This window comes from Felis catus, chromosome E1, assembly GCF_018350175.1.
Source record: "Felis catus isolate Fca126 chromosome E1, F.catus_Fca126_mat1.0, whole genome shotgun sequence".
NCBI classification, from domain to species: Eukaryota; Metazoa; Chordata; class Mammalia; order Carnivora; family Felidae; genus Felis; species Felis catus.
In genome coordinates, this window is record NC_058381.1 from 42,111,382 (window position 1) to 42,138,752 (window position 27,371).

Below are 27,371 nucleotides of genomic sequence, written 5' to 3' on the forward strand. Positions count from 1 at the left end.
AGTCGGACACTTAACTGAGCCACTCAGGCGCCCCTAAACATGTTGTTAATTGCTATTTTACATGGATGACACTGGCTTAGATTCTTGCATTTCAATTTTTCTCTCCTTTTTTTTAATGTTTATTTACTTTTGAGAGAGAGAGACACAGAGCACCAGCGGGAGAGGGGCAGAGAGAGAAGGAGACACAGAATCCGAAGCAGGTTCCAGGTTCTGAGCTGTCAGCACAGAGCCCAACGCGGGGCTCGAACCCACCAACCGCCGGATCATGACCTGAGCCGAAGTCAGACGCTCAACCAACTAAGCCACCCAGGCGCCCCTTGAAAATACATTTAAAAAAAAAAAGCACACTGGTGCTTTGTTCACCACTCTGCCTGAACTAGATTCCAATTCCCATTTTCCAGGTACTGTGTAAGTCCTTTCGATCTTTGTAGGACTCCGGGGAAGGGAGGAAGCCCTCCAAAACAGGAGTGAGATTTCATTTCTTTCTACTCTGATGAGCAGAGATTCAGGGAAAAATAAGATTCAAGTTAGAAAGAAAAGGAAGTATTTCTTACGTTGGCACATAAGATAAAATTCACAATCACCGCGTCGGAATAAAATAGAATTCTTAAACTTAAATCTGTTCGGCTTAATCGTAAACTTTCCGCTTGGTTCTTAATTTCCTCGTAACGTCACAGATGAGATGGTCCGCAGACCAGTGCCTGGGCGCCTCTGTCGCACGTTATGAGGGCAGGTTTCTGGGGAGCTGCAGAAAGGGAAAGATGTGTTTCTGGAAGGAAGACGAAGCCCCGAAAAAGATGGGTGGGGTGGGGGCTTTAAACGCTTAGGTAATTTGTGAAATTGACCGGCACCGCGCCAACGTGCGCGGAGATGAAAAAAGAGGGAAAGAAATCGAAGCGACCTCCAGATGCTGCCCACACGGCCCTTCCCCCTTCCTGGGCAGGGATGATGGTCAGAGGGGCACATTCACGCCTCACACCTGCCACATCTGGTCCCCACGGTGCACCGTGGCTCCAGCGTGGTCTTTCCCAAAGACGTGTGGCTGCTCCCGTGAACTGGACTCCCGCCACGAAAGAGATGTCCTTGGGTAAGCAGGTTCAGAGGACTGCTGTAATCATCAGTTTTGTCTTCTGGCAACCCTCCAGAAGGTTGACCCCTCGGGGTCAGCCTCGTTTTCCGACAGCTTTTCTCCCTGGGCCTTAGCATACAATAATTTTCTTTTTTTTTTAAATTTTTTTTTTCAACGTTTATTTATTTTTGGGACAGAGAGAGACAGAGCATGAGCAGGGGAGGGGCAGAGAGAGAGGGAGACACAGAATCAGAAACAGGCTCCAGGCTCCGAGCCATCAGCCCAGAGCCTGACGCGGGGCTCGAACTCACGGACCGCGAGATCGTGACCTGGCTGAAGTCGGACGCTTAACCGACTGCGCCACCCAGGCGCCCCGAAAAAAAAAAAATTTTTTAAGAAAAAAAAAAAATGGAAAGAGGCTGGATCCCTGAGTCACTGCTAGGAGTGACACCCAATTCCTACCAGCTGTGATGTGAGCAAGACATTAATGTGAGCGAGAAATTAATGATAAAGCAGTCAGCCTTTGCAGACCTTCCGATTTAACTGACCTGGAGTATGGTCCAGGCAATTGGTTTTTTGTTTTGTGTTGTGTTGTGTTGTGTTTGGTGTTTTGTTTTCCACACTTCTGGCGATTCTAATGTGCAGCCGGAATTGAGACCCACTGGATTAGGACAAAAATACAAGCGTGGGGTTGCTAGGTATGACAATGAAATATCCATTTTCCAAGGACGCCCCGGAGATGGGAAGAAGGTTGTTCAACAATGAGAGGAAGAGGGTCCAGCAACACGGAGGGAGGCGGGGGAGCCCAAAGGGAAAGGTTGACCAGAAAAATATTCTATGTGCTGGGAATGATCAGGGAACATTCAGAGTTGGGGTATTTAACATTCAATTCTAAATTCTCATCAGAGCCGTTAGGTGGAAGACGTAAGCCCCTATGGTTGCCTCCAAATCACCGGTAAAGTCAGCCCCCACGCTTGCCCTTGTGCGAGTGGATGCTTTGGGGGAAATGGAAGGAAGAAAGCCAGTTCCATATTTGGTTGTTACAGGGAGAAGGGGACAGCTAGAGCCCCCTGCCGAGAATCCCCAGTGAACATTCCAGGCTCCCCTGCAGAATGCAAGGTGGGAAGGAAGGCTGCCTTCACCCTGAAGGATCTGACACACACACACACACACCCATGGTGACATGTGGGTGACATTTCAACCAGCTCTCTATGGCATGTATGCTTGAGCACCTAGAACCAATCCTAGCATTAGCGCTGGGAGAGTCCATGATACTTTTACAGAGAATGAACCTAAGAGGTACAGGGGCCTGCTCCACACAGCAAGTTCTGGGTAAAGTGATTAACCATGGAGTCCCTGGGTCCCCTGGCCCCCATGAATGTCCGCAGACCCCCGGCTCTGAGCATTTAGAACAAGCATTTTCTGGGGACGGAGCATGTGGAATGGTGGAATGCGAAATCTTAGAAGACATCACAGGACACAAGACGATTCACTCCAAGTCCCATTCCAGAATCACTTGTGCTGGGTTCCCCCCTCTCACCCTGTCCAGAAGCCATCCACCGGGCCCCAACCAAAGACAAACAGAGCCCAGAAGCCTTTGTTTTCACATTTAATCAAAGGAAAAGAAAGAAAACTAGTCAGAGCAAAAGCTCAAGAATTGACTGAGGGAGGAGAGAAGAGGGGACAGGGCCACCAGGCTGGCACTGAGTGTGGACAGTGGGGGGCAGAGTCCTCATTATCCTGAGGTGCCTCAAATACAAGCGTCTGGGGCGAGGTGGCGGGGGGTGGGGGGGAGATGTAACATGGTGGGCACACACCTGTTCCAACCCAGCCCTGGGCCAGGGTGGGGGGGTCGAGGGGGGTTGGGCAGGGGAGGTAGGATGAAGTTCAGGGAGGGATGAAGACAGGAGAGGAGGGACCCAGCCCAGCCACCCAGGCATCGCTAGAGGTGGCAGAACAGCATCAACACAGGAGATCTGCCCTAAAAGGCCAGGTGCCAATGCTCCAGCAAGGTGCCCAGCCTCCTATGCCAACCTCCCTCCACCCCCGTCGGAGGATGGTCTCTCCATCAGGGCACTTTGGAGGTTAACCAAGGGCAGGGGGGTTGCACCAGCAGATCCTCGGGTGCCTCTACTCCCAACTCCTCCAGGGGAGGCGGGAACTGGCAAAGGATACCACTGATTGCCTCGGGTGTTTTCCTCCCACTCCTGGGCCCCTTGGGCTGTGGGTAAGGGTGATGCAAGCAAGAGCTGACTTGAGGATGAAAAGAACACTGGCCAAAGGGAAAAGGGGAGTGTAAAGGCGACTGCATAGTGGAGGCAGAGCTACGCAAACGAGATGGGAGCAGGCTTGACCTTTACATCTCATTTGCATACCCTCTGCGAATGCAAATGGGATCCCTACTATAATAAATATATTTCTAACTTTGTAATAAATACTCTGTCTCTTCTCCCTCCCCTTCCCTACGAAATGGGCACACAGTGGTTCAGGGGCCAGCTTGGGCTGAACCTGCAGCGAAGACGGATTAGACACTCAGCAGAACTGGGAAGTCACGGGGTGGGGGGGGAGGGGCCGGTGGGGGCGATGGGGTGGTCCCGGCAAGGACAGGCTGACCCCAGGCAGGATCACAAAGAAGGACGAGGGACAGATGCCTGGGGAAGTCTAGGACGGCATTAGTTTCTTAAAAGGGCTTCTCCTATTTTACACAATTGCCTTCCCCAAGGACTCGGGGGTGTCTTTTAGGATAAGGGAACAGCAGGAGAGGGGGAGGAAGACATCTGGGGAGGGCCAAGGCTCTGCAATCTGGGATAAGAGTCTCATAAGAAATGGGGGCTGATGGGGAACCCCCAAAAAGTGACCTCCAAAGCAAAACCACCCTTTGCTTCTTTTCTCCAAAAAACCAACACTGATACACACACACCGATGGCACACACACAGACCGGGTGCCGCAGCATGAGGAACAGAAGCTGCGCTGAAACCGTGTGGATAGCGCCCCCTGGAGTTGCTCGACAAGAAGCTGGCTAGAGCACAAATGTCCTCCGCCCGAGCCCAGGCCCCATGGCCTGCTCACAAGGTCCCCTCTGCGCCCCATCCCCAGCGCCACCCCCCAGCAGATCTGATGCAAGTGGGCCACCTGGACCCCCCCAGAGAGACCACAATGGACAATGGTCACGAACAGGGAGCCCAGATATGCCCCACCGTCGGCTACGATCAGTAGGAGCAGGCTCCCTGTCACTTGGCTCGGCCTTCAGCCCACCCCTATCCCTGTTGAGCCCACTCACCCCTGCTGGCCTTGCCCTGCGGGGGAGCAGAGCTGACCTGTCAGGGGCACGTTGGAGAAGTCTGTGGAGAGACTTCGGCAGTGAAAAGCTGTGGATGAGGGAAGGACAGGGCGGGGTCCGCTTGTGGGACTCCGCCCGATTCCACAGGAGCTGGGACGGCCCTGCTCCCCCCGCCGTGGGAGCTGGTTCAAGCTCGGGTTCCTCCAGCCTTCAGGACGGCACCAGGCTGCCACCACCGCCCAGGACTGCCTGGCTGCTGGGACCTGCACTCCCCGATCTGGAAACAGCCCAAGGCCCACTCCTAGGCCACAGGTGTGAGAGGTGGGAGGAGCCCAGGAATTGGGTGGGCGTGGCTAGCCCAAGGAGAAAAGGTAACTGCAGAGAGGTGCCCTGGGGGCAGTGTACCTACTGACCACAGGGTCCCAAAGCAGCTTTTCTCTTCTCTGGACTGAGCACTATGGAGGTGACTCTGACACTCCTGGGCACAGCCTGGCCCTCAGAGAGGGACATCTGGTGGCCAGTGGGCATGGGGAGTGGGCAGCACCTGGGCACAGAGGTACCCCATGAACACCCCATCTCCTTGGCAGTGCATGCCTCTGTGCTGAAGCCAGATTAGGGCCCCCTAGGAGCCATCACCCAGGGAGAGCCAGACCACCAGGGATGAGAGCTAAGGATCATGGCTGGGGGTCATGGCTGGGGAAGGGGATGGGTCGCAACCCAGAGGGGTGAGGTCCACATGAACAGGCTCAGTACACCCAGCTGACAGGCACCCACTGGGGCTCTGTCCGCAGCTTCTCCATGGCAGCCTGGAGCTCACGAAAGGTCCTCTCCAGGTTGGTGTTGACCAGGCTGAGGTCGAAGTAGTGCCCGTAGCCTCTCTGGATGCGGCTGCTCTCTTCCACTGTCCTCCTCAGGTCTGCCTCCTGCTGGCACAAGGGGACCTCGCGGCCATCAGTGTCCCCCAGTCACCCCCATCATCACGGGGAATCTACAGCCTCCCCCATCTATCCCCCTGCCCAGAGCCCAGCCATATCAGGTACAGACTCCCTGGCTAGGGAGGCAGGAGCCATCGCACGTCTCCGGGCGGCTCTCCTGCAACCAGGGACAGACAGATGGGTGAAAAGAAGGAAGGAAGGAAGGAAATAACCTTTAGTCAGTGCCGAGCATGGCACTAACTGCTTTGCAACCCACGTGATCTTCGCGATTGCTCTGCTAGGCAGGACTAATGATTCCCCATTTCCAGCAGAGAAAATTGGGGTTCAAAGAGGTCACCCAGCCAGCCAGTCGCTGCAGAGGGTCTGCCTGACCCCAAGGTCAGTGCTCCCTCCAGTGTGACCAGGCGCCTGAGATGCACCTCCCAAGCACGCCACTACTAAGGCAATCCACGGGTGCCCCAGGCCACCGCAACCCCACACCTAATCAAAGCTGGCCAGCTGGCTGAGCAGGGGTAGGAAGGAAACTTTGAATGGTGACTTAAATGAGCAGAGGTGGAAGCTCTAGGGCTGGCCCAGCTTTGTCCCAGTGGGCCCAGTTGGCTATGTTTGCGGCCAGGAAACTTCAGAGTCCGGGAGCCCAGCCCAGACAGCCTCTGACGAGGGGCCTGAGAATTGCAGTACCAGGCATGGCCAGCAGATGGACCCCTGAGCTCAGAGTTCTGCAAACCCTACATCCGGAGAAGGCGGCTCCAAGGGGTACCTGGGGGGGAGGAGGTAGGTGCCCTGGTGTCCTGTAACCAGTGACTTGAAGCTTCTCCTCCCAGCCTCCTCCCTGATGCTAACTCATCCCTCCAGCCATCCTTCCCTTCAACTTTTCCCTCCAGCTGTAAATGCCTGGCCCACTTCTGCCCAGAGATCACCCACCGGCCCTCCGGGCTCCCTTAAGCACTCTGTCCCCCCACAGTGGACGGAGTGGAAGGCCTTTCAAAACCTCCTGCACCCCAGGCTAGCTGTATCCCTGACTCTATGAGACTCTGGGCACTTTACTTCCTTGCTCAAATCTCCATTTTCAAACCGATAAAGTGGGAGTCAGGAGTCCAACCTCACTGATACCTTGGGTGGTGCCCTCTCTCCTTTCCCCAATGCCACCTTCTTCTCCTCATCAGCTCCAGCCTACCTTCTCCCCGGGCAGCCATCAGACCCCTCCCACCGCACCTCAGAGTCCTCACCGTAAGCTGCTTGGTGGACAGCCCACTCTCCAATGCAGCCCGGTTCATGGCCCGGAGGGTCTCGTAGTCAGGGGCCTCGATGAACACCACATAAGGGACAAACTCAGCTGTTCTCAGCACTTTCACTGCCTGCGGGAGCAGAAGAAGGGGGTGGGGGAGTATATCCCCACGGACATCCTGGAAGGGGGAGGAGGGATAGCTGGGGGCTACCCGGGAGGGTGGGGAGATGGAACCTGGGGATGAATGGGAGAGGAACAGCTGGCAGGTGGCCGGGGACTGGGAAACCGGAAGAGGCTAGAGAAGGAGGGGGCCTGGGAGGGCGAGAAAGAGATTCCAGGTGGGTTGGGTCCCTAGCAGTAGTTGGGGGATATATGAGGGTGCTTGGGGGACCAGTGCCTGGAAGCATATGGGGAGTGCTGGGGGTGGGCCAGCAGAGTACCCAGCGGGGATCTCAGACCGGCTGGGACTTTACCTGGGGGTTGACATCCAGCACGCACACTTTGCCGGCGGCGACCACGCCCCGGATGGAGTCGATGCGCGTGCCATACAGGTTGCCCTCGTACTCGCCATGTTCCAGGTAGCGCCCAGCGCGGATGTCCGCCTCCATCTCCCCACGGGACACAAAGCTGTAGCCCTGACCTTCCCGTTCGGAGTCCTTGGGCCGCCGGGACGTGTCTGGGGGGAAGGAAGGGCTGAGTGAGCACAAGCAGGCTGTACCATCTCAGACGCGCACGGTCGTGCAGCCTGGGAGGGGCGGCCTCCTTCCGCCTTCAAAACGCTGCCGCCTCCCCACACCCGCACCCTCACCCTCACCCTCACCCCTGCCACACATGCATTCGAGACTCCCACATTGACAGGACCTTCAGAGTTCACTGCGCCAACCTAGTGCTCACAGATGGGGGGCTGAGGCCCAGAGGGGGCGATGTGCACCCCAAAGCCACACACCAAGGTCAAGGAGATCTGGGGTCAGCACTCAGGTTCCCGCCTCCAGGAACCAGGGGCTCTCACCACCCCAGCTGGTTCTGTCACCAAGAAGCCCCGTCTTCCACAAGGCCACACGCAGCCCTGTTTCACAGGGGTTCCCAGCGGGGCTTCTCTAAGTGAAACTTGAGAGGAGGAAAGGCGAGGCCTGCCCGCAGCCCACCCAGGCCACCCAGGTTCAAAGGACAGCTTCCCCACCCCTCTCCAGCCTGCAGTTCCCCCTACCACCTACAGAGGGCGCACTCCCCCCACCCTCACTCAAAAGTACCCCTTGACTTGGGAGTCCATGCAGATGCCTGCTCAGTGGACCCAGCCCCAGCCCCTGCTCCCAGTACCCTGCCCACCAAGGCCCGGCTCCCACTCACAGGGCACGGTGGTGCCATAGCGATCTGGATCCCACATGATGAGTTTGTTCTTCAGGCTGCGCCGGCCCACACCCTGGGCTCCGATGAGCACCAGGGTTTTCCGGCGGAAGGGGGGCATGCGGGCCACCTCCTCATAAATGAGCAGCTCGTGCCGGTCAAACTCTGAACACAGGAGATGGCGCTCATCAGGCTAAGCGGGAGGCGTGGGTGGGGCCGGGCCTCAGGGAGGCCAAGGATAAGAGGGCTGCCGGTGGGTGGGGGGAGGGTAGCAGAGAGAGACTGGGCAGGTTCTGGGGATGGGACTGGCAGCATCAGCACCAACAAGTCACTGGCGGGGGCGGGAGGGCACATGCCATATCAGAGGAGGACAGGGAAGGGGGCCCCCAACACCCACCTGCATTCTTCGTAGTCAAATACATCATTCGCTTCTTTTTCTTTCCTGAAAGGCTGCCACATAGGGTCCCTGGCCACAGGGAGATGGGCGAGTGAGGCCAGGCAGGCTTGTGTCACCCCCCAGATTAGGGGTCATGAGGCAGGGGGGTGGGGGGGAACCCTCATACCTGAGGTGGGTGTCAGCTCCAGATCCCGTTTGACAAAGGCTTTCCGCTTCTCCTCCAGCAGCTGGCTGGGGATGAGCCCAGCGCTGCCCCCTTCGACGTGGCATGCCTGAAAACGGACAAGGGAGAAAGATCTGCCTGAGTGAGAAGACACCTCCCTGGGCGCTCACCTCCCCCGCACACCACGCCTGGAGAGACAGACACCGAGGGCTCACCTGCCACCAGTTAGCATCGTCCTGGTTTACAATCTGCAGTAAGTCCCCAGCACTGAAGCGCAGGCCGGCTTCCTTGCAGGGGATAAGGCTGTCTCTTGCAGGGTCGTAGTCGAAGTGGCATTTCACAAATACCTGGATGGGGGATCAGAGAAGGGTCAAGGGAGGAAGGTAAGGCTGGAGGTCAGAACCCTTCTCAGACCAGCCCCCTACCCCACTTCCCCCTCTGAGGGTGGGGGGACCGTCACGGGGTCCACTGTCTTCCCCAGGCCCTCACAAAGGTGAAAGAGGCTAAGGCGTGGCCCCCCTAGTAGGGGCGTGGTGCCCCCAGGCCCCCCTGGTAGCGGCCTCCCTTTGCATCTAGAACAAAAGGACTCAGACTGATGGGGCCTGTGGTCAGGCCTGGGGCCTGAGGCGGCCATCCAATGAGGAGGAGGCAGATCACTGGGTAAGGGACACAATCCTGGCTCTGGATCCCTCAGTCCACCCACAGCCGCCTCTTGGAACAGGGGGCTCTGGCAGATGGCTACAGAGCCAGTAGGAGAAAGTGGACAGAACGCCCAGACCCCCACCTTCCACCAACCAGGAGGCAGCTGTACAGGGCACCTGGCAACTCAGCATCACGCATGCGCGCACACGGTACACATAGGCCCGGGGCTGCATCGATACAGGTTGCCTACGCGGGTACAGACGCGCGCACGTCCCTTGCACATGCGTACGAGTGCCCAAGACTCAGGCCAATGCACGTGTATGTGGGCCTGTGACCCTGGCGGCTGGGAGTCCCGGCTGCCCCTTGGGCCTTGGGCTGGGTGGGGAGGTAGGTGGAGGGACCCACCTGGCGGGGCAGATGGGGCTCCTGGTAGCTGGGCAGGATCTTGAGGATGACGCTGCCGCTGGCACTGCGCAAGAGTTCCTGCAGCGCGCGGGGGTCGCTGCCCACTGGCTGCCCGTTCACCTCCTTGATGATGTCGCCCACGTGCAGCAGGCCTTGCTGAGCCACCATGCCGCCGTGCAGAATGCGCGCGATCACCAACTCGCCGCCCTCCACACGGAACGTCACTCCCTGGGGGGTGGAGGGCGGGTGTGACAAGGCCCCAGCTGCTCCAAGGCAGAATCTTCAACTGGGTTTCCTAACGGCCCCTCCATTCCCACCCTCACCCCTTCCACCCCGGACTCACAGAGTCCCCCTCTTCCATTTTTCTGCCCCAATCCTTCACTTACAGGGCCGCTCATGGAGGGAAGGGGGGCAGAGTGGGGAGGGTCCTGGCAAGCGGACGTGTGCAGCTCAGGTGCACGGTGTCTGCGGTCTCCTGGGGCTGCACGGGCCTGGCCCGGGGACAAAGCTGGAACCATCTTCCCCTTCAGCCCTCTCCGGGCCAGATCCGGCCTCCACTGCTTACTCTCCACCCCGCCCCCTCCGGATCCCACCCCCAGCCCTGCCCCGTGGCCTCACCAGATGCTCTCCAGCGGTCTTGCGGATGCCCACCATGCGGACCGCGTCGGGAGGCACCGGCTGGTTGCTGAAGGTGGGGTCCAGGCCAGGGCTGGGCGGGGGAGTCTCATAGGTCTTGGAGGCCACAGAGTCGTGTGTCTCCAGGAGGGACTGGGGAGGTGGTGGAAACAGGTGGGACCGTGGGACAGTGCCCCGTGGCTCCAACTCCCCGCCAGCCCCTCTCCCAGGGGCCGCCCCAGCCACCACCCCAACTCCCCGCCCCCCGCCCCTCCGGGCTGGAACCTGGAAGTGAGGCTCTTGGAGGATGCGGGCCAGCTCCGCGGCTGTGCTGCTCTGCTCTGCCAGCTGCGCCAGATCCCGAAGGATCTCCTGCACCAGCTCCAGGTTGTTGTCCCGCACGGCCTCCAGCTTGGTCTCCTCCAGCCGCTCGTGGGCCTGGTGGGTGAGGGCGGGGCAGGTAACACCTGAGGCTCCCCAAGAACCCTGAGCTACCAAACACTGCCCCGCCCCCCCCCCCCCCCAGCGAAAATCCTGACTTCAGACCCCGCCCTTGGCACCGCTTCTGACATCAGCTTCAGACCCTCACTCACCCAGCAGCGAGCACACTCCCACCTGCGCAGGCACACCTTGCCTTCTCCTTTCACCCCCAAAATGGTGATTAGGACCCAATTTAGGGAAGGGAGAGTACAAAGGATAAACCTTCATCCTGTTGCCACAGAGGGCCATGAAACTTATCACGCTGTCTCCAGCCCCCCGGGGACCCTATAAGCATGTGAGTTCAAGGACAACTTATTCCACCCAACATCATGGTCTTGGACATCCTGTAGCCCAGGATGAAGAAGCCGGGGAGGTGGAGTAACTTGCTCAAGGTCACAGGGACCCAAACTTGGGTCTCCAGGCCTTCAGCCTAGTGCTCCCAGTGAGGGAGGGGACGAGAAACCGGTGCAGTTGACCTTGAACGACACGAGGGTTTGCCACACCAACCCCGGCACAGTCAAAAATCCACATACAACTTTTTACTCCACAAAGACTTAATTACTGATAGGCTACTGGTGACTGGGAGCCTTATGGGTAGCAAAGAGTTGGTTGGGGTGCCTGAGTGGCTCAGTCGGTCGAGTGCCCAACTCTTGATTTCAGCTCAGATCGTGACCTCAAGGTCGTGGGACTGAGCCCCTATGTCAGGCTCCGCACTGGATGTGGGGCCTTCTTGGGATTCTCTCTCTCTCCCTCTCCCTCTGCCCCTTCCGTTCTCACATGAGTGTTCCCCCCCGTCTCTCTCTCTCTCAAAAAAAAAAAACAAAACAAAAACAAAAACAAAGAGTTGGTTAACACATATTTTCTACGTTATATTATTATATACTGTACTCTACAATAAAGTAAGCTAGGGAAAAGAAAATGTTAAGAGAGTCACAAGGAAGAGAAAACATTTACAGTGCTGTGCTTTATTTATTGAGAAAAGTCCACAGACGAGTGAACTCGCACAGCTCAAACCCATGTTGCTCAAGGGTCAGATGCACATGGCGCCAGGAGAGGACCTTGCACCTGCTTGTTGATTTATGGACTCTGGGCTCCATGTGCTCTGAAAAGGGGGAAGGAAGGTTTTACCAGTGACCAGTCCAGCAAGGAGAGTTATGTTAGTTGGGTCAGGAAGTAAGGAGTCTTATTTCAGGGATATAAATGAAGACTTTTTTCTCTCTGAACCATTTGAAAAATAGACCTAAGTCACTTCACCCCAGACTACTTCAGCGTACATCACCTAAGAACAAGTAGGAGGCCAGCTACATAAACTATAATACCACCACCACTTGGAAGAAGTTCAACGTTGACACATTGATGTAATATCTGATAGACAGTCTCTATTTAAATACTGGTTAGTGTCCCCAAAGTATCCCTTATAGTTTTGGGGGGTTGTTTTTGTTTTTTCCTGATCAACAATCTCATCAAGGACCATGTGTTACATTTGGTTACAGAAAGGCCACATCTTTTTATTCCCCTTTAGACCAGATCCCAGTAACTTCTGGTCTTTCGGGACATTTTTAAGTTCAGGCAAGTAGTTTGTAAAATGCCCCACAACTGGATTTCTCTGATTGTTTTGCCATGATTAGACTCAGGTTAATCATTTTTGGCCAGAGTTCTACATAAGCAATCTTGTGTCTTTCCCACATCTTGAGACTGTGACTACTCTGTTCCCCAACAATCTTTCATTGATGTATTTAGCATTCATTTATGACCCCTGCCTAAATCAATTCTTAAGTTGGGGGTTGCAAAATAGTGATTTTCTAACTCCGTTATTCCTTCTACATTTATTAGCTGGCATTCTCCTGTAAGAAAGAGCTAGTCCTTTTTCCCTCCCACCCCACCTCCCTCTCACCTAAACTCCCCTCTCTGTATCACCGTGGATTCTTTTTTATTCTGCGTTATACTCCACCACCATCGCTAGCTTCGTGGTCTCAATTTATCCCACATTTTGTTCATTGGGAGCTCCAAACACACCCGTGTCCTTTGGACACGGTTCCCATCAGTCCTCGAGCACCTTCTTCCCTCTGCCACAGGCTCATCTCGTACTTTCCCTACCCCACGTCTGGGCTCAGCAATTTCTCCAAGGAACTTGGATTCCTTTTGGCAGGGAATGGTACTTAGAAACCAAGATCTGGGGTACTCAGTGCTCATTGCTTCTGGCATGTCACTTCTTTAGTAACCCTTAGTTGACCGTGATAGTTCCAATTAAAATCTAACGCTGCAAAATTCTCCTCCTCTGCTCCCGTTCCGTATTTGTACCTCCCTTCTCCCTCAGTGAGAACTTATTTCCCCAAAATATGAATATATCTGCTTATCTGTTCCATCCTTCAAAATTCAAAAGGATTTCAAAATTGCTAAACTACTGTGGCCACCTATCACAAACTTAAGTAAAAGTCAAGATTTATCTGCAGTCCCTTTTGTCCTCCGAATAGTCTAAAAGCGCTTACAGCATTAGGGAGATGCTTTGTATCTGTGCTGTCCAACATGGCAGCCATATGTGGCCATCAAGCAACGGGACTAGTATGACTGAGAAACTGAATTTTCAATTCTACATCAGCAGTGCAGTTTATTTAAGTGTTTTCATTTTAACTTAAGCATTTAAATAAATACTCACATGTGGCTAGTGGCTACTGTATCAAATAGTACAGCCTTAGACTGTATCTCACTTAGGGTATACAGTCAGAATACTGTGAGCAAAAGCACTAGAATTAATTCCCTTTTCTGTATAGTTATGCTAACGATTTAATATGTGGACAGATTCACTTATCTGCACTTGATCTCAGAGTTTGCTTTTTTCATTCTTTTCAATTCATTTGTATTTTTTAAATATTTACAACACTTACATGGTTCAAATTTTAAATCTAAGGGCACCTGGGTGGCTCATCCGTTGAGCATCCAACTCTTGATTTTGGTTCAGGTCATGATCTCATGGTCCTGGGATGGAACCCCACATCAGGCTCCATGCTAAGTGTGGAGCCTGCTCGGGATTCTCTCTCTCTCTCTCTCTCTCTCTCTCTCTCTCTCTCTCTCTCCCAAAAAGATAATTTAAATCTATATAAAAAGTAAACCTAGGGACACCTGGGTGACTCGGTTGGTTGAGTGTCCAACTTCAGCTTAGGTCATGGTCAGGGTTCGTGAGTTCGAGCCCTGCATCGGCCTCCCTGCTCTTAGCACAGGGCCTGCTTTGGATCCTCTGTCCTCCTCTCTCTCTGCCCCTCCCTTATTTGCACTCTCTCTCTCTCAAAAAGAGATTTTAGGGGCGTCTGGGTGGCTCAGTTGGTTAAGCGTACGACTTCAGCTCAGGTCATGATCTCCTGGTTCACAGGTTCGAGCCCCTTCTTTCTTTTCACAACAGTAAGTAAATATTTCTCTTTCTTTTTTTACATACAAGGTAGAACACTATACACACACACTCTTTGCTTCCTTTTTGTTTGTTTGTTTTTTAACTGACTTGGTTTGCTGCTTGGCTTTTTACTTAACAGTATGCCCTGGAAATCACTCTATGCTGCTACATGGAGATCTTCCTTTATTATTATTATATATTTTTTTAATTACTGCATTTGAGTCACTGTGCGACCGCAGTACCATAATTCATTCGACCATTCTCAGGGGTATTTAGGTTGTTTCTAATCTCTTACTATTGCAAACTAAGCTAGAGTGAATAACCTGGCATAGCTGTTGTCTATCTGTAGAGAAGCCTTCCATGTCAATTCCTGGATCAAGCAGTAGATACACTGTGGTTTTGTTAGATATTGACAACCCCCCTCTCCATGGGGCTCGGGCCGCTTTGTCCTCTCACCAGCTTTGGATGAGAGACTTTCCTGAAGCCTTGCCACCGGAGCGTGTGATCAGACCTTTGCGTGTCTGCCAATCACGTGGATGAGAAACAATTTCTCAGTGGGTCTTGATTTGCATTTTGCTTCTGGAGTGAAGCTGAGCATCTCCTCCTATGTTTAAAGGCCATTTCTTCATCCTTCTCTGCAAATTGTCTGTTCATGTCTTCTGCCAATTTTTCTATCAGGTCTTGGTTTTTTTTCTTTGTCCCATTTTTCAAATGTGCTCTGTGTTGGAAAGATAATCCCTTTATCTGTGCTATCTCTTGCAAATATTTTCCCCCAGTTTGTCATTGTCTTTTGATGCTGCTTACAGTTTTCTGTCAATGCAAAGTTTATTAATACATGCATCTGATTTTTAAAGCATAGTTTAAAAGGGGGGCTTTCCCAACACACAGATCCATGTTTTCATCTAGGATATGTATGGTTTATTTTTCACATTTACATCTCCGATCTGCTTTGAGTTTATTCTGGTGTACGGTGTAAGTACGGATCTGCTTTGATATCTTTCCAAAGGACAATCCAGGTATCCCAATGCCATTTATTAAAAATCTATAGGAAATTTTTTGTTTAATTTTCTATGTGTGACAATGGTAGTGTGAATATATATTTTTTTTAATTTTTTTTTTTTTTTAACATTTATTTATTTTTGGGACAGAGAGAGACAGAGCATGAACGGGGGAGGGGCATAGAGAGAGGGAGACACAGAATCGGAAACAGGCTCCAGACTCTGAGCCATCAGCCCAGAGCCTGACGCGGGGCTCGAACTCACGGACCGCGAGATCGTGACCTGGCTGAAGTCGGACGCTTAACCGACTGCGCCACCCAGGCGCCCCGGGTGAATATATTTTTAAGAATCTTTATCTTTTAGCTATATATGCTGAACTACAGATAAAATTATGTCTGAGATTTGCTTCAAAATAATTCGGGAGAGAGGGATGTAGGTGGAGGTATGGATAAAGCAAGATTATTCATGGGTTGTTACATGTCAATGTGCAGCAATGAATGATGCAGGTTTAGGAGACATGTTTTTCAAGCCCAAGAGATGAGATTTTAATAACACCTCATAGGGATACCCTGAGGATTTGGGGAGATGCACACAGGGCCTGGCACACAGTAGGTGCTCAGTAAAGGCTAGCTCTTTCTATCTTCTCTTCCCCAAACAGGCCAGGGGAACAGCATCCGCGGGGGGGTGGGGGGGCACGTTAGCCCCACAGTCACTTAAACCAGCCTCTGGCAGGTGAGAAGCATTTCAGACAGACGCCCACAGCCTGGCGGGGCAGAATGTTCCTGCGTGGGAGAAGCAGACAATTGAAGGGGCAAAGGAGTAGCACTCAGAAACCACTTATGCCTTGGGGCACCCAGGTGTCCTAGTCAGTTAAGCTATGGACTCTGGATTTCAGCCTCAAGTCATAATCTCACGGTCATGAGTTCAAGCCCCCACGTGGGGCTCCTCACTGAGCATGAAGGCTGCTTGGGATTCTCTCCCTCCCTCCCTCTGCTTTCCCTACCTCCCTGTGCATTCTCTCTCCCTTCCCCCCAAAAAATAAACATTAAAAAAAGAAAGAAAGAAAGAAAGAAAGAAAACAGTTATGCCTTGATGTTCCTTGATGTTCCCCAGGCGCTAACTGAAGCATGTCTCTGAAGGTTCCACCAAAAAGTATGTGCTCTTGTCATTTAGCTCAGCACAGCACACCAAGCTTTCTGGGCCCCGTTACCAGCGACTAGAACAATGCCTGGAGTTCAGGGCCCAGGAACTGTATTTCAAGAATGAACAGTGGCACTGGGGCATGGAACCATCTCACAATGGCCACTTTAGCCGGTCTGTCTCTTCAGCTTAGCAGGGGAGAACAAATTTCCCCAGGAGCCCTCACTAACTGAGCCGGAAGCCAGGGCCCCTCCCAAGCTGCCTACCTCCCATCCCTCCCTTAATGACACCTCCCTGCAGGCTGGCCCATTCGTCCTCCTGTGGCTGCCCTGGGCGTCTCACCCACTGATATAAAAGCACAGCTCTCCAAGCTGGACCTTCACGGCCCAGAGGAAACTTTACACATTTAACCATTCAAATACAAAAGAAACACTACAGCAGTGTGATCTAAACAGCGGAGTGAGCTGACGAGCGCTGAGAACACCTAACAGGTACCATAATTTACAACACGCTTTTCTGGGACTTTGAAAACCCAGAATTGGATTCATCCTATCCTTGCTCTGTGATACGTTCTCGTCATTGGTTTGGTTTGTGCATGGCTCCCTTTCAGTTTGGTCGGCATTGAGTTAGACATTTTTATAGTAATATAACAAGGATCGAAGAACCCACCATTCAAACCATAAATGAGGATCTTGACAATATCCTACATCTAACCACATGGCCCAGCCACCCATCCACTCCCAGAAACCGCCATCTTGATTCCCTGTCATCATCCTGCCCGGCTTCCATTTACAGTTTCATTGTCTCTATGCATTATACATATTTCTAGAATTGATATCATTTTTAATTATTTTTACCTTTTTTAAAAAAGGGCGAATTATGCTATATATAATGCCTGGGGGCCTGATTCTTTTCACTTAACATTAAGTGAAAAATTATTTTACCTACTATTTTTTTTTAATTTTTTTTTCAACGTTTATTTATTTTTGGGACAGAGAGAGACAAAGCATGAACGGGGGAGGGGCAGAGAGAGAGGGAGACACAGAATCGGAAACAGGCTCCAGGCTCTGAGCCATCAGCCCAGAGCCTGACGCGGGGCTCGAACTCACGGACCGCGAGATCGTGACCTGGCTGAAGTCGGACGCTTAACTGACTGCGCCACCCAGGCGCCCCTACCTACTATTTTTTTACCCACTATTATCTTGCTAAAATTTACTCTCACTTTCCATATTAAGAGATAACATTTTACTTTGTTTCACTTATTATTTTTCACTTAACATTATTCCTCTATGATTCATTCTTTTCCCCCCCCCCATATCACAGTTGTTCATTTTAACCATATTATATTCCATTGTGTGAATATGCCACATTTGATTCATGCCCTCTCCTTGGGAAGCACCTGGGTTATTTCAGGATTTGGGCATCGTGAACAGCACTGCTATGAACATTCCAGTCTGTATCTCCTGGTGCACATGTAAGAGTTTCTCCCAGAAACAAAATTGCTGGGCCATGGGGTATATGTACATTCAGTGGTAAAGCAGCACATTTACAAAATATCTCATTTAAATGTCATACCAGATGGGTGCACCTGGGTGGCTCAGTTGGTTAAGCGACTGACTTCAGCCCAGGTCATGATCTCACGGTTCGTGGGTTCGAACCCTGCGTCAGGGCTCTGTGCTGACAGCTCGGAGCCTGGAGCCTGCTTCGGATTCTGTGTCTCCCTCTCTCTCTCTGCCCCTAGCCCACTCATGCTCTGTCTCTCTCTCTCTCTCTCTCTCTCTCTCTCTCTCTCTCTCAAAAATAAATAAAATTAAAAAAAAAATGTCACAATGACCCTGTGAGATTAGTAGTCCCAAGGCCATTATCTGAGACTTGAGTGGGTGAAACGAATTCCTTCGGAGCCCAGAACTCATCTGTGTACATCAGGGACTCCAGTCAGTTTCCTGGGCTCCTCCACGGCTGTGGTGCCACCATCTGGGCACCTGTTTTGAGAATGCATGCAGTTGAGGGGCACTAGGCCCCACTACCAGGAAAGTTTTGAGTTTAAGTGGTAACCATTTGTTGAATTCTGCTCTGACAATCATCTTCGGCACAGCAGGGGCTCAAGCTTATTACAGACCAGAAGCCTGGGCCAAGTATACAGTTAGCTAATGGTGCAGCTGGTACTTGAACCCTGATCTGTCAGCTGCTGGTCCGGAAGCAGACTGCAAAAGCAGAAACGTCACACAGCCATTTCTCTGTGAGTTTTTCCCCCTCTGCCCTCACACTCCGACATCTCTGATTGTGGCAAGAGACAGGGAATTCTCATTTGACGCCTATGCTCATAATTAAATAGCTCAAAAACTGAAAGAAGTCCCAGAGGGTGGTGTGCCAGAAGGTAAAGTCGCTCTTCAATCGTGATTCGATGATGTGATTTGCTTTGGTCGGGGGACATTAGCAAATATGATGCAAAAAGAGGCTTCGAGGCTTGTCCTCCCTTGCTGCTGAGACCGCCATGTGAAGAAACCTGGGCTCTCTCCTAGAGGGTGAGGGACCACACCATCCTAGACACTGCAGCCTTCTCAGCTGAGACACCAGATGTGTGAATGAAAACATCCTAGACCACCCTGCTGAGCAGCCCAGACCAGAAAAACCACCCAAACCATCCAAAAATCATGGGAAATGAATCATGGTTGTTTAAAGCCACTACATTGTGGGATGGTTTGTTACACAGCAGAAACCGACTGATACACTGAGCTCCCCACCACCGTAGCTTCCACTTGTCATGTCCCTTGGTCAGAGTCTCTATTTCAGTGACACCCCCCCCCCCCGACTCCTTCATTCTTCTAGGACTCTCTCACCCCAGACTTATTACAGGAGTGGAGTCTCCCAGTGAACTCTAGTCAATGGACAAGACTGCATTGTAACAACTCTTTATGGTTTGAAATGCACTTCTACATCCATGACTTTCCCCATCCCTACTACAACTCTGAAAGAGAGACATCATCATCCCCACTTTTCCAAAGAAATAACTAAAGCTCAGAGAGGTTGTCAGACATACTAAAATCACACAGCCAACCAAGGACTCTTCTGACTCCAAACCCCATGTTCTGTCTACCTCGTCTCATGTGGATTAGATCACAGGCCCCCCAGCTGGCAGATGTCTCCACTGGTAACAGTTTGCCAGAATTTCTGACTGTCAGCTGACTTGGATTCTTCACCTTCGACTTGCCTGTTGTTGGAACACCTGCTGAGGGATCCAAGTCGGCCCTCCCCTATGTCACCCGCCTGCTAAGGCTGCCACCTGTTGTCTGCAGCCAACCCCCTGGATTTATGACCTGTCGGCCAGATTTGATTTCCCTCCAGAGCCTTTACTCTCTGGGTTTGTCCCCTCAGGCCCCGCCCCTCCGTCCTAGATCTACTCAGCCCAGCCCCTCCCAGGCTGTCTGCCACATCCCCAGAGGGGACAGGCAAGCCCCAGCCCAGAGGGGAAAGGGCGGGGGCCTAATAGCTACCTCGAGAAGTTCCAGCTTGTTTATGGGCCACTTTGCCAAGAGAACCAAGTTTTTACAACTGGATCTTTGATCCGAGCCCTTTTGTCCGGTAAGTTGGAAATGTATCTCTGTATGCAAGGCCATTAAAATTGTGAGAAGGAATAAGAAATAGGTCCTGTTGTCCAAAGCAGGTCATGGGGTCAAGCCCAGACTGAAGAATGGAGAAACTCTGCCACTCGATGAGACAAGTGACAAAGTTCCATTGCAAAGGGTCACACGTACAGGGATGGGAAGGATTCTTACTGAGCTCAGACAGGCCTTTATGGAGACGCACTTCTTGTCTGTCTCACAGCTCAGTGGAGAGAAGTCGCAGGGTCCTCTTGGCCCGTCAGCCTCGTACTGGGGGGTCTCAGAGTTGAAGAAAGGTCCACCCTATTCTCTGTTGTGCTTTATGCATCTGGAACCATCCTGGGAATCTCTTGGGAGGAAATTCTGACCAGCTTATCCCCCAAGAACAAGTCTGGAGAAAGGAGTTTATGTTTCCAGTCTGATACGGTTCGTCGGTAACTTCTCAGGTAGGCTGTACCGTGACACCCCAGGGCGACAGACTTGGACTCCGTCCGGAGAACAAACTATCTGACCGCTCACTCCCATAGCCCTAGCACTGTGCTTGGTACTCGGTAAGCACGCAACGGATATTCGCTGTATCAGTGATGGCTGACCGGGTGAGTGATGGGAAATCATACAGCCAGCAATCCCCTCACTGGAGGGCCGTCTCGTGGATCAGACAAAGACACCGAAGAAGGACGCTAGCAAGGGCAATCATGCTTCAGAGGGACCTTCTAGCCCCGAGATTCTCCTATCCTAAAAGCTCTCTATTTCATTGGCTGTCTCACTGTAGAAGCAACAGCTAACGTGACCCAGAGGGGACAACGGTCTAAAAAATCCAACTCTGAAATTGGCTTTGGCAGGTTACAGGTGTTGAGGGTCAAAATGTGCATATTCAGCAATGCCACTGCCAAGTGTCCACCCTAGAGAGACTCACACACGTGCAGAAGCTGAACGTGAGGACACTCACCGCAGCGCTGTCCTTAGTAGAAGAAAGTCAACAACATCACACCTTTTCTCGGTAGAACCGATAAATAAATACACCAGGCTCTATCTCATAAACTGGAATACCACACAACAGAGAGGGAGACACAGAATCTGAAGCAGGATCCAGGCTCTCAGCTGTCTGCACAGAGCCCACACGGCAGCGCTTGAACTCACGAGCTGTGAGATCATGACCTGAGCCGAGATCAAGAGTCGGACACTTAACCGACTGAGCCACCCAGGGGCCCCTACGACAACATCTTATTTCTTGCAAAGAAACAACAAGCACTAAAGAAAACAGGGCCAGCACTCACGACCTGGAGATAGGTACTTACACAGCTGTTGGGTTTAACTCTTACACTCTTTGTATTCATTCATTCAGCAAATATTTAGTGACCACCTACTGTATGCTAAGGGCTGTTCTGGGCTCTGGGGATGCAAACAGAAGGACACCCCTGCCCTCCGGGACCTCACATTCTCTTTGTTGGAAACATGCGTGATGCCTTGTTTTTATTTTTATTTTTTTCAATACTCATTTATTTGTTTATTTATTTAATTGGGGGGGGGGGGGGAGGCAGAGAGAGACGGAGAGAATCCCAAGCAGGCTCTGTGCTGTCAAGGCGCTCAGTCTCATGAACCATGAGATCATGACCTGAGTCGACATCAAGAGTTGGACGCTTCACCGACTGAGCCACCCAGAAGCCCCTTCCTGTTTTTACTTTTAATACACGAATACAGTCCTTGACCATTGAACGAAAAGCAACCGGCCTTTTCTCCAATTCCCCCCAGTCTGCTCACTTTTCTCCTCCCCAGAACATCCCACTACTGACCATTTCAGCCCTTGCCCCCTCCGTGGTTAGCAACCTCCCCAGGTCTTCATATGGAACGTTCCACACGACCAGGCTCTGTCCCCGGGGCACAGTGTCCCCTGAGTAGCTCTCTCCCTCCAGTGGGGCCTGGTCCCTCCCACACCCCATGCTGCAGCCAGCCACGGCTGTCCTGTGTCAGAGTCCCCATCCCTACCCTGAGGAAAAGCCACCACCTGGCTGTACCGCCCTCTACCGCTGTCTCAACAGCATCATTCCCACACTCCTGGTCACTCCATCGCCATTCCTTGAAACCCTGGGCCTGCCTCGGTCTTCTCCCACCCCAATGCCTGTCGTACCCTAGATTCCCACCCCACCCCCACACAAACCTTTCCTTTCTGAGCCTCTTTAACATCAATGACCTCCCCATCCACTGCAGCCACATCCTAAATTGTCGTGTTACCCCCTAGAGCTGTGCTCTTTGGAAATCTTTCACCTCCCGCCTCCCTCTCTCTAATCTCTGCCTTCTCTTCCAGTTATGCACTCTCTCTCCAAACACTCTTTGACCTCAGAGAGCCCCCAGGCCTCCATCTTTTCCCTCCCTCCCCGCTCTCCCAGTCTGGGCCCCAGAAGTGATGCTCTGAGTCCCTCCCTCTCACTGGTCCCCTTCACACTGCCCCCTGCATCCCAGCCTCCACAGCCCACAAGACCTGGACCAAAGCCACCCCCTTTCCTCCTGGCATCCCGGGACTGAGCCCACCCCCACCCCGAAAGTCCGGCATCTGCCACGGGTAGTCTGGGGCCCTGTCAATCCTGCTCCCTGGCTTTAGAGGGGACCCCTTGCCCTCCCTTCGGCGATTAGTCAAATCTTCATCTCCAAATCCCCCTGCTCCATCCGGATCCCTAATTTCCAGCAGACCACTGCCCCCCCCCCCCCCGGCTTCTCTGAAAACCCTGAGCAATCACACATGATTCTCTGCAACTCCGCTACCTCTTCCCCAGGAGACAGGGCGCCCTTCTACCCCCCCACACCTCAGCTGAGGGCACCACCAGCCTCTTACTTCCCTTATGCAGAATCCTGGGGGCCTTGCAACCTCCACCCCTCACCTTCCACACCCAAACACCAAACGCTGTCAATTCACTTCCTCAATAATTCTTTCCTCTTTCCCTCCCTCAAGCCCTGTTACTAGAGGTCTAGTTCACGGCCATCTCCAACTCAGGTCTTTCCAGCTCCAGCCTTGACCCTCCAGCCATCCTCCACATGGCTGCCAGAGGGGATGCTCCTAAAATGACCACGTGCCATCAAAACGCCCTTGCTTAAAACCCACAAAAGGCCCCATGTCACTCACAGGACATCACAGGACGAGGCCCAAGTCCCCAGCACAGCCCCCGGGGCCTGCCACAACCTGTCAGCATCTCGGCAGCTTATACTCTCTGTCTTGCATCCGAAGCTCAAGCCTCAAACCGACACTCACAGTCCCCCGCATACTTCTGGCTTTTTCTCACTTCTGTTTCTGCTCAAGCTCTTCCCTTGTCCCCAAATGCCCTCTCCCTCCTCTTTGTTCTTCCAGACTCAGCTCAAGTGGCCCTTCCTCCAGGAAGCCTTCACTGGCTACATCGGGCCAGGTTAGGCATCTGTCCTTATATTCCCCAAACACCTAGTGCATCTGCCTCTATCATGGCCATTACCAACGCGTTTCATGACTTTCTCTCTTAGTGACTTTCTCCCCCACCTGATGTGTGGCAGGTGGCTTTAAAAAAGACACCTGCACAAAATGCTCGAAGGCAGGGAGAGACAGGCAGGATGAACTCTGGAGATTCCAATGCACAGACGTGCCCACCCCTCGGCAGACGCACCCTCCACAAGCTGGCGGTCACATCTGCCCACATGGGCCTGTCCACGCTCTCACCAGCCAGGCACGACACAGCCCCCTCACCTGCAGTCATGCAGATCCATCACCTGGGCACCATCATCATGCAGAGCCCCTCCCAGGGTCTTCTAAGTGCCACATGCCCCATTCCCAGGCACCCTGTGGCCAACACCCCACAACCTCCCCAGACACCGTGCTCTTATGCCCACCTCCCTGAAGCACTATACCTTGGCCAGGGATCTTACTATGGGACTTTCCATAATGCCTCGAAGGAAGATCAGGTCCAGCTCCGCGGCCCCCGTGGCATTGGGGAGGGATCCCAGGTTGTCCAGGACTTGCTGCATGGCTGGGAAGAAGGGACGGGCAGTGAGACACAGGTACCAGCTGGGCACAGGAGGCCAAAACACACCACAGCAATCCCACCCTCCTGCTCTGTGCGCCACAGAAGACAGCCCCTCTCCAGCAGCAATTCCCTCAATGCCCAGCACCGACACTCCAGGCCCCTGAATGCCTGGGGAAGGGAGGTGGGGGGATAGGGGCAGTTTGCTTGGCCTGTTCTCTAGGCCCTAGGTAATGCCAGCCGGGGCAGGTGGGAGGCTCCTGGAAGCAGAAAATGGACTCGAGGTGCGTGGGGGGAGAAACGGAAGCAGTTGTCAGGTTCCAGGTTCTGTCCTAAACCAGAGAACCACAGATTCCTCCCTCAAGCTCTGGGTGGGCTGGTCCCGGGACTCAGCCACCTGCACCTAGAGGGTTCAAGGATAAGACAGACAGTACTTGGGGTGTCCCTGAGCGCAGGCCCAGAGTCAAGCAGGCAGCCATGCAGGCGGCCAGAGCCTCTACAGTACCCAGTACAAACAGTACCACTAATTCAGTGTGATTTTCCAAAAGTCACGGTCCCTCACCGGCCTCGGTCTTTCCCTCCTGTAAAACGGGTGGGTGCAACTGTGCCTACAGGCCCTTCAGTTCTGGCAGAGAGTGATCCATTACCATTGAGAAGTTAACATAGAACACAGAGAGCCAAAGCTGAGGCCCAGAACATTGGCAGGAGCTGGGGAAACGGGCACCCAAGGGCAGAGGTTAGACCAAATCAGCCCAGGGATCAGCAAACCCGCAGCCTGGCATGGGACATAACAAGGACGTGAGAACACCTGACACTGGGCCACCACAGTGGCTGCTGAGATCTGAGGTAGGGGCTGTCTTCACCCACCCACAGAGGTGGGAGCTCCTGGCTGTGGCAGGTTCTAGGGGGAGGACGGGAGAAGCAGAATGTGCCCAGCTGGGGGCAGAGATGGGCAGGGGGTATCATTACTCTGCCACCCAGCCACCCACGCCTGCATCTACGTAACAGCACTCAAGCTATGGAGGAGGGGTGGATACAGTCCCTGCCTCCTCTCACCACTCTTATCAGCGCCCCCTCCTCCAGGCAGGAATGGGGACGAGGAGGAGGGGGCTCTGAACTGGAGAAGCAGTCATGGCTCAACGACCCCCTCTTTCCCTCCTTCCCCCCCCCCCCCCACCTTCTCCAGAAACAGCATCCAAGCCAGCCCTCTAGACCCCTCCTACTCACGCCCGGGCTTGGCATTGATCAGAGACCTGCAAGGCCTTTAGTGGCCTCGGAAAGAAGCCAGGGTAGGGACTCTTCCCGCTCTGCGAGGGCATCCTGGGATCCACCCTCCCCGGCCATCCTCACGTACAGGCTCACAAGCCTGTCAGCCTTGGAGGAGGACAGAGGCAGGGGAGTTAATGCCCTCTGTCCAGGCCAGCTCTCCTGGCAGGCTGTGCCCCCAGACCTTTAGGCTCCTGAGAGCCCGCTCCCAGGACACGCTCTCCAGATGCCCAAACCCCTAGGGAGGAGAGTAGATTAAGGGTCCAGCTTTCCCCCCAGCCTCCCGCCCGGCCTTTCCCTACCTTCCCTCTGGAGATCGGCTTCCTCAGAAGAGCCCAGGGATATACCCTCCAAGGAGGCCCCGCTGCCCGGACTGCCCGCCATGGCTACCCCCCACCCCCGGCTCCGGGGCTCCTGGAGTAGCCTCCACGCAACCGTCGCTGCCTTCCCTGCCCAAGGAGGGCAGCACTGGAGGAGGCGGGACTCGGGGAGCGCCCTCTGCAGGATCAGCCAATAGCTAGGCTCAGACTCCCTGCCCGCCCTGCTGATTGGCCAAAGCCCGACTGGAGCAGCCGGGTGGGGAGGGGGCGGTGGTAGGGTGCGAGTGGGGCGGAGGGAAAGGGAGTCCTGGTCTTCCTGGTGCCCGATCACCCCCCACCCGTGTTCGCACCAGCGGGGGTGGGGAGGAGGCGGCAGAGAGGAGGTTTGTGGGGCAGGGGGTTCAGCCTGTTGCCCCTTCACAACTGAGGAGGTGCTCAGAGACCCCTCCTCTCACAGTCCAGCTGCAGGAAACCTAAGGCGGGGTGGGGATTTGGCCCCAGCTTGTTCCCGCCCCCCTTTTCTGGAAGTCTCTTCTCCAGTCCACCCAGGCCACTTCCTCCTCTGGCCCTCAGACCTCTACTGTATGTTCCTTCTCCAGACCCAGTTTCCTTTACGATGACCCCCTCAGGATCAAAGGAAGCCCCCAAGAATGACTCTCAGTACCAGGGGCACTCTCACTGCCAGGCGCAGTGGCAGTGGCAGTGGCATGGGGCAGATACCCCAAACCCTAAATGCCTCCCCCTACCTGCTAGCCTTGGGGGAGTGGAGGGGGGTGCAGAAGAGGTGTGTGTGTGGGGGGGAACAGGGAGGAAAAGGAGGGGAAGAGAGCGCTATTACTGCGGGCAGGAGAGGGTGCCTCAAGCCCTTCTGACCCCACACCTCAGCCGCAGCCTCTCCCCTCCCCCATCAGGCATTAGCTTCCCCCCTTAGATTAGGGATGATGCCTGGTGGGCAAGTCAGGCGTCTGGGAAGGGAAAAGTGAAGGTGCATTCTCGCAGCAGGGACACAGGTGGGCAGGAGCAAAGGACTTGGCACCCCAGCCCAGTGCCTCCATTCCTCTGATACCCTGTACCTATGAGGCCACCTCCAGACACTGCTGCTGCCACCAGCCAGCCAGCCAGCCAGCCATTCCCTGAGGAGTGGCACCAGGTCCTAACGCACCCCTGGTTGCCATGGCAGCAGGAGGGATTACACACCAGGACATTAACCCAGGGATGCAAGAGAGATTTAAAGAGACAGCTCCACCTCAAAACAGCCCACATCCCAGCCTCGATTCAAAGACAAGGGGGAGTCAAGTAAAGAGGGAAGAGAGGGTAGGGCTGCAGATCTGGAGACTCCAGGGGTAAGTTCTCTAAATACCCAGCCCATGCCATAACCCACATATCTCCCAACCCATCCCCAAGGGGGCCCTCCACTCTACTAGAAGTAGAGTTGGGTCTCTCTGCGAGAATCCCACTCCACAATGACAATGGCCATGTTGACCCATGGGGAAGAGTAGGAGGACATTGTTAGCTTCACTGTGCAGATCCCTAGGCTGGGATCTCTCGGGGAAGGGAGTGAGGAGAGGGAGGGTGACCCTGAACTCAGAGGCAGGGGCAATGCTATCTGTCTATCAGGCCTGTAGAAAGTGTAATGGCCACAAATGAGAAGAGGAAGATCCATCATTAGATTTTTGAGGCCAGGGGCCAATCCAGCCTGGGGCAGGCAGAGAGGGCTGCCTGCAGGAAGGACGGAGAGGCTCATGGTCTCAGGGTCTCACATCACCTCTTTACAGAAAAGGAAACTCAGGCTCCAAGAGGTTAAGCAGCCTGCTCCTGTCCTCCTCCCTTTGGATGTGGGAAGGCAGAAGTAGCCTATGGCAGAACACCAGGGGATCAGGGTCCCCAGGAGTCCTCAGAGGAAGCAGACTGTACCCATGCCCCTAGACTCCCCTCCCTGCCTGGCCCCCCACTGCACCCCCACCATGCCCCCATCAACTGGCCTGCAACAAAGAAGTCAAATTCCCCTCCCTCTACACCCCTTCCAGGCACTATTAATGGGTTTACTGGGCAGCCCCAGATTGAGAGGCCTTTAATCACGGGCTTAGGGATGGGCTTAATTAACTCCCAAGCAGCTTACAG

General features: G+C 53.7%; 1 protein-coding gene across 11 annotated transcripts in view; it reads right to left on the reverse strand.

The window, feature by feature from the left end:
• Window positions 1–2,665: 2,665 nt before the first annotated feature.
• MPP2 (MAGUK p55 scaffold protein 2) overlaps window positions 2,666–27,371 on the reverse strand; it is a 28,645-nt gene continuing 3,939 nt past the window's right edge. For 6 of the 11 annotated variants that reach the window (XM_023243611.2, XM_023243617.2, XM_023243610.2 and 3 more), the window contains 11 exons: window positions 23,552–23,670; window positions 10,365–10,517; window positions 10,083–10,232; window positions 9,465–9,692; window positions 8,633–8,764; window positions 8,421–8,526; window positions 8,255–8,323; window positions 7,861–8,022; window positions 6,987–7,189; window positions 6,515–6,643; window positions 2,666–5,273 (listed from right to left, as the gene is read on the reverse strand). In XM_023243611.2, the coding sequence (XP_023099379.1) occupies window positions 5,097–5,273; window positions 6,515–6,643; window positions 6,987–7,189; window positions 7,861–8,022; window positions 8,255–8,323; window positions 8,421–8,526; window positions 8,633–8,764; window positions 9,465–9,692; window positions 10,083–10,232; window positions 10,365–10,517; window positions 23,552–23,670 (1,628 nt within the window). In that variant the 3' untranslated portion in view covers window positions 2,666–5,096. Of the gene's footprint in view, window positions 5,274–6,514; window positions 6,644–6,986; window positions 7,190–7,860; window positions 8,023–8,254; window positions 8,324–8,420; window positions 8,527–8,632; window positions 8,765–9,464; window positions 9,693–10,082; window positions 10,233–10,364; window positions 10,518–23,551; window positions 23,671–25,232; window positions 25,393–26,323; window positions 26,345–27,371 lie in introns of those variants that run through there. The other 5 variants (XM_045044508.1, XM_045044509.1, XM_023243609.2 and 2 more) reach the window with 5 other exon arrangements.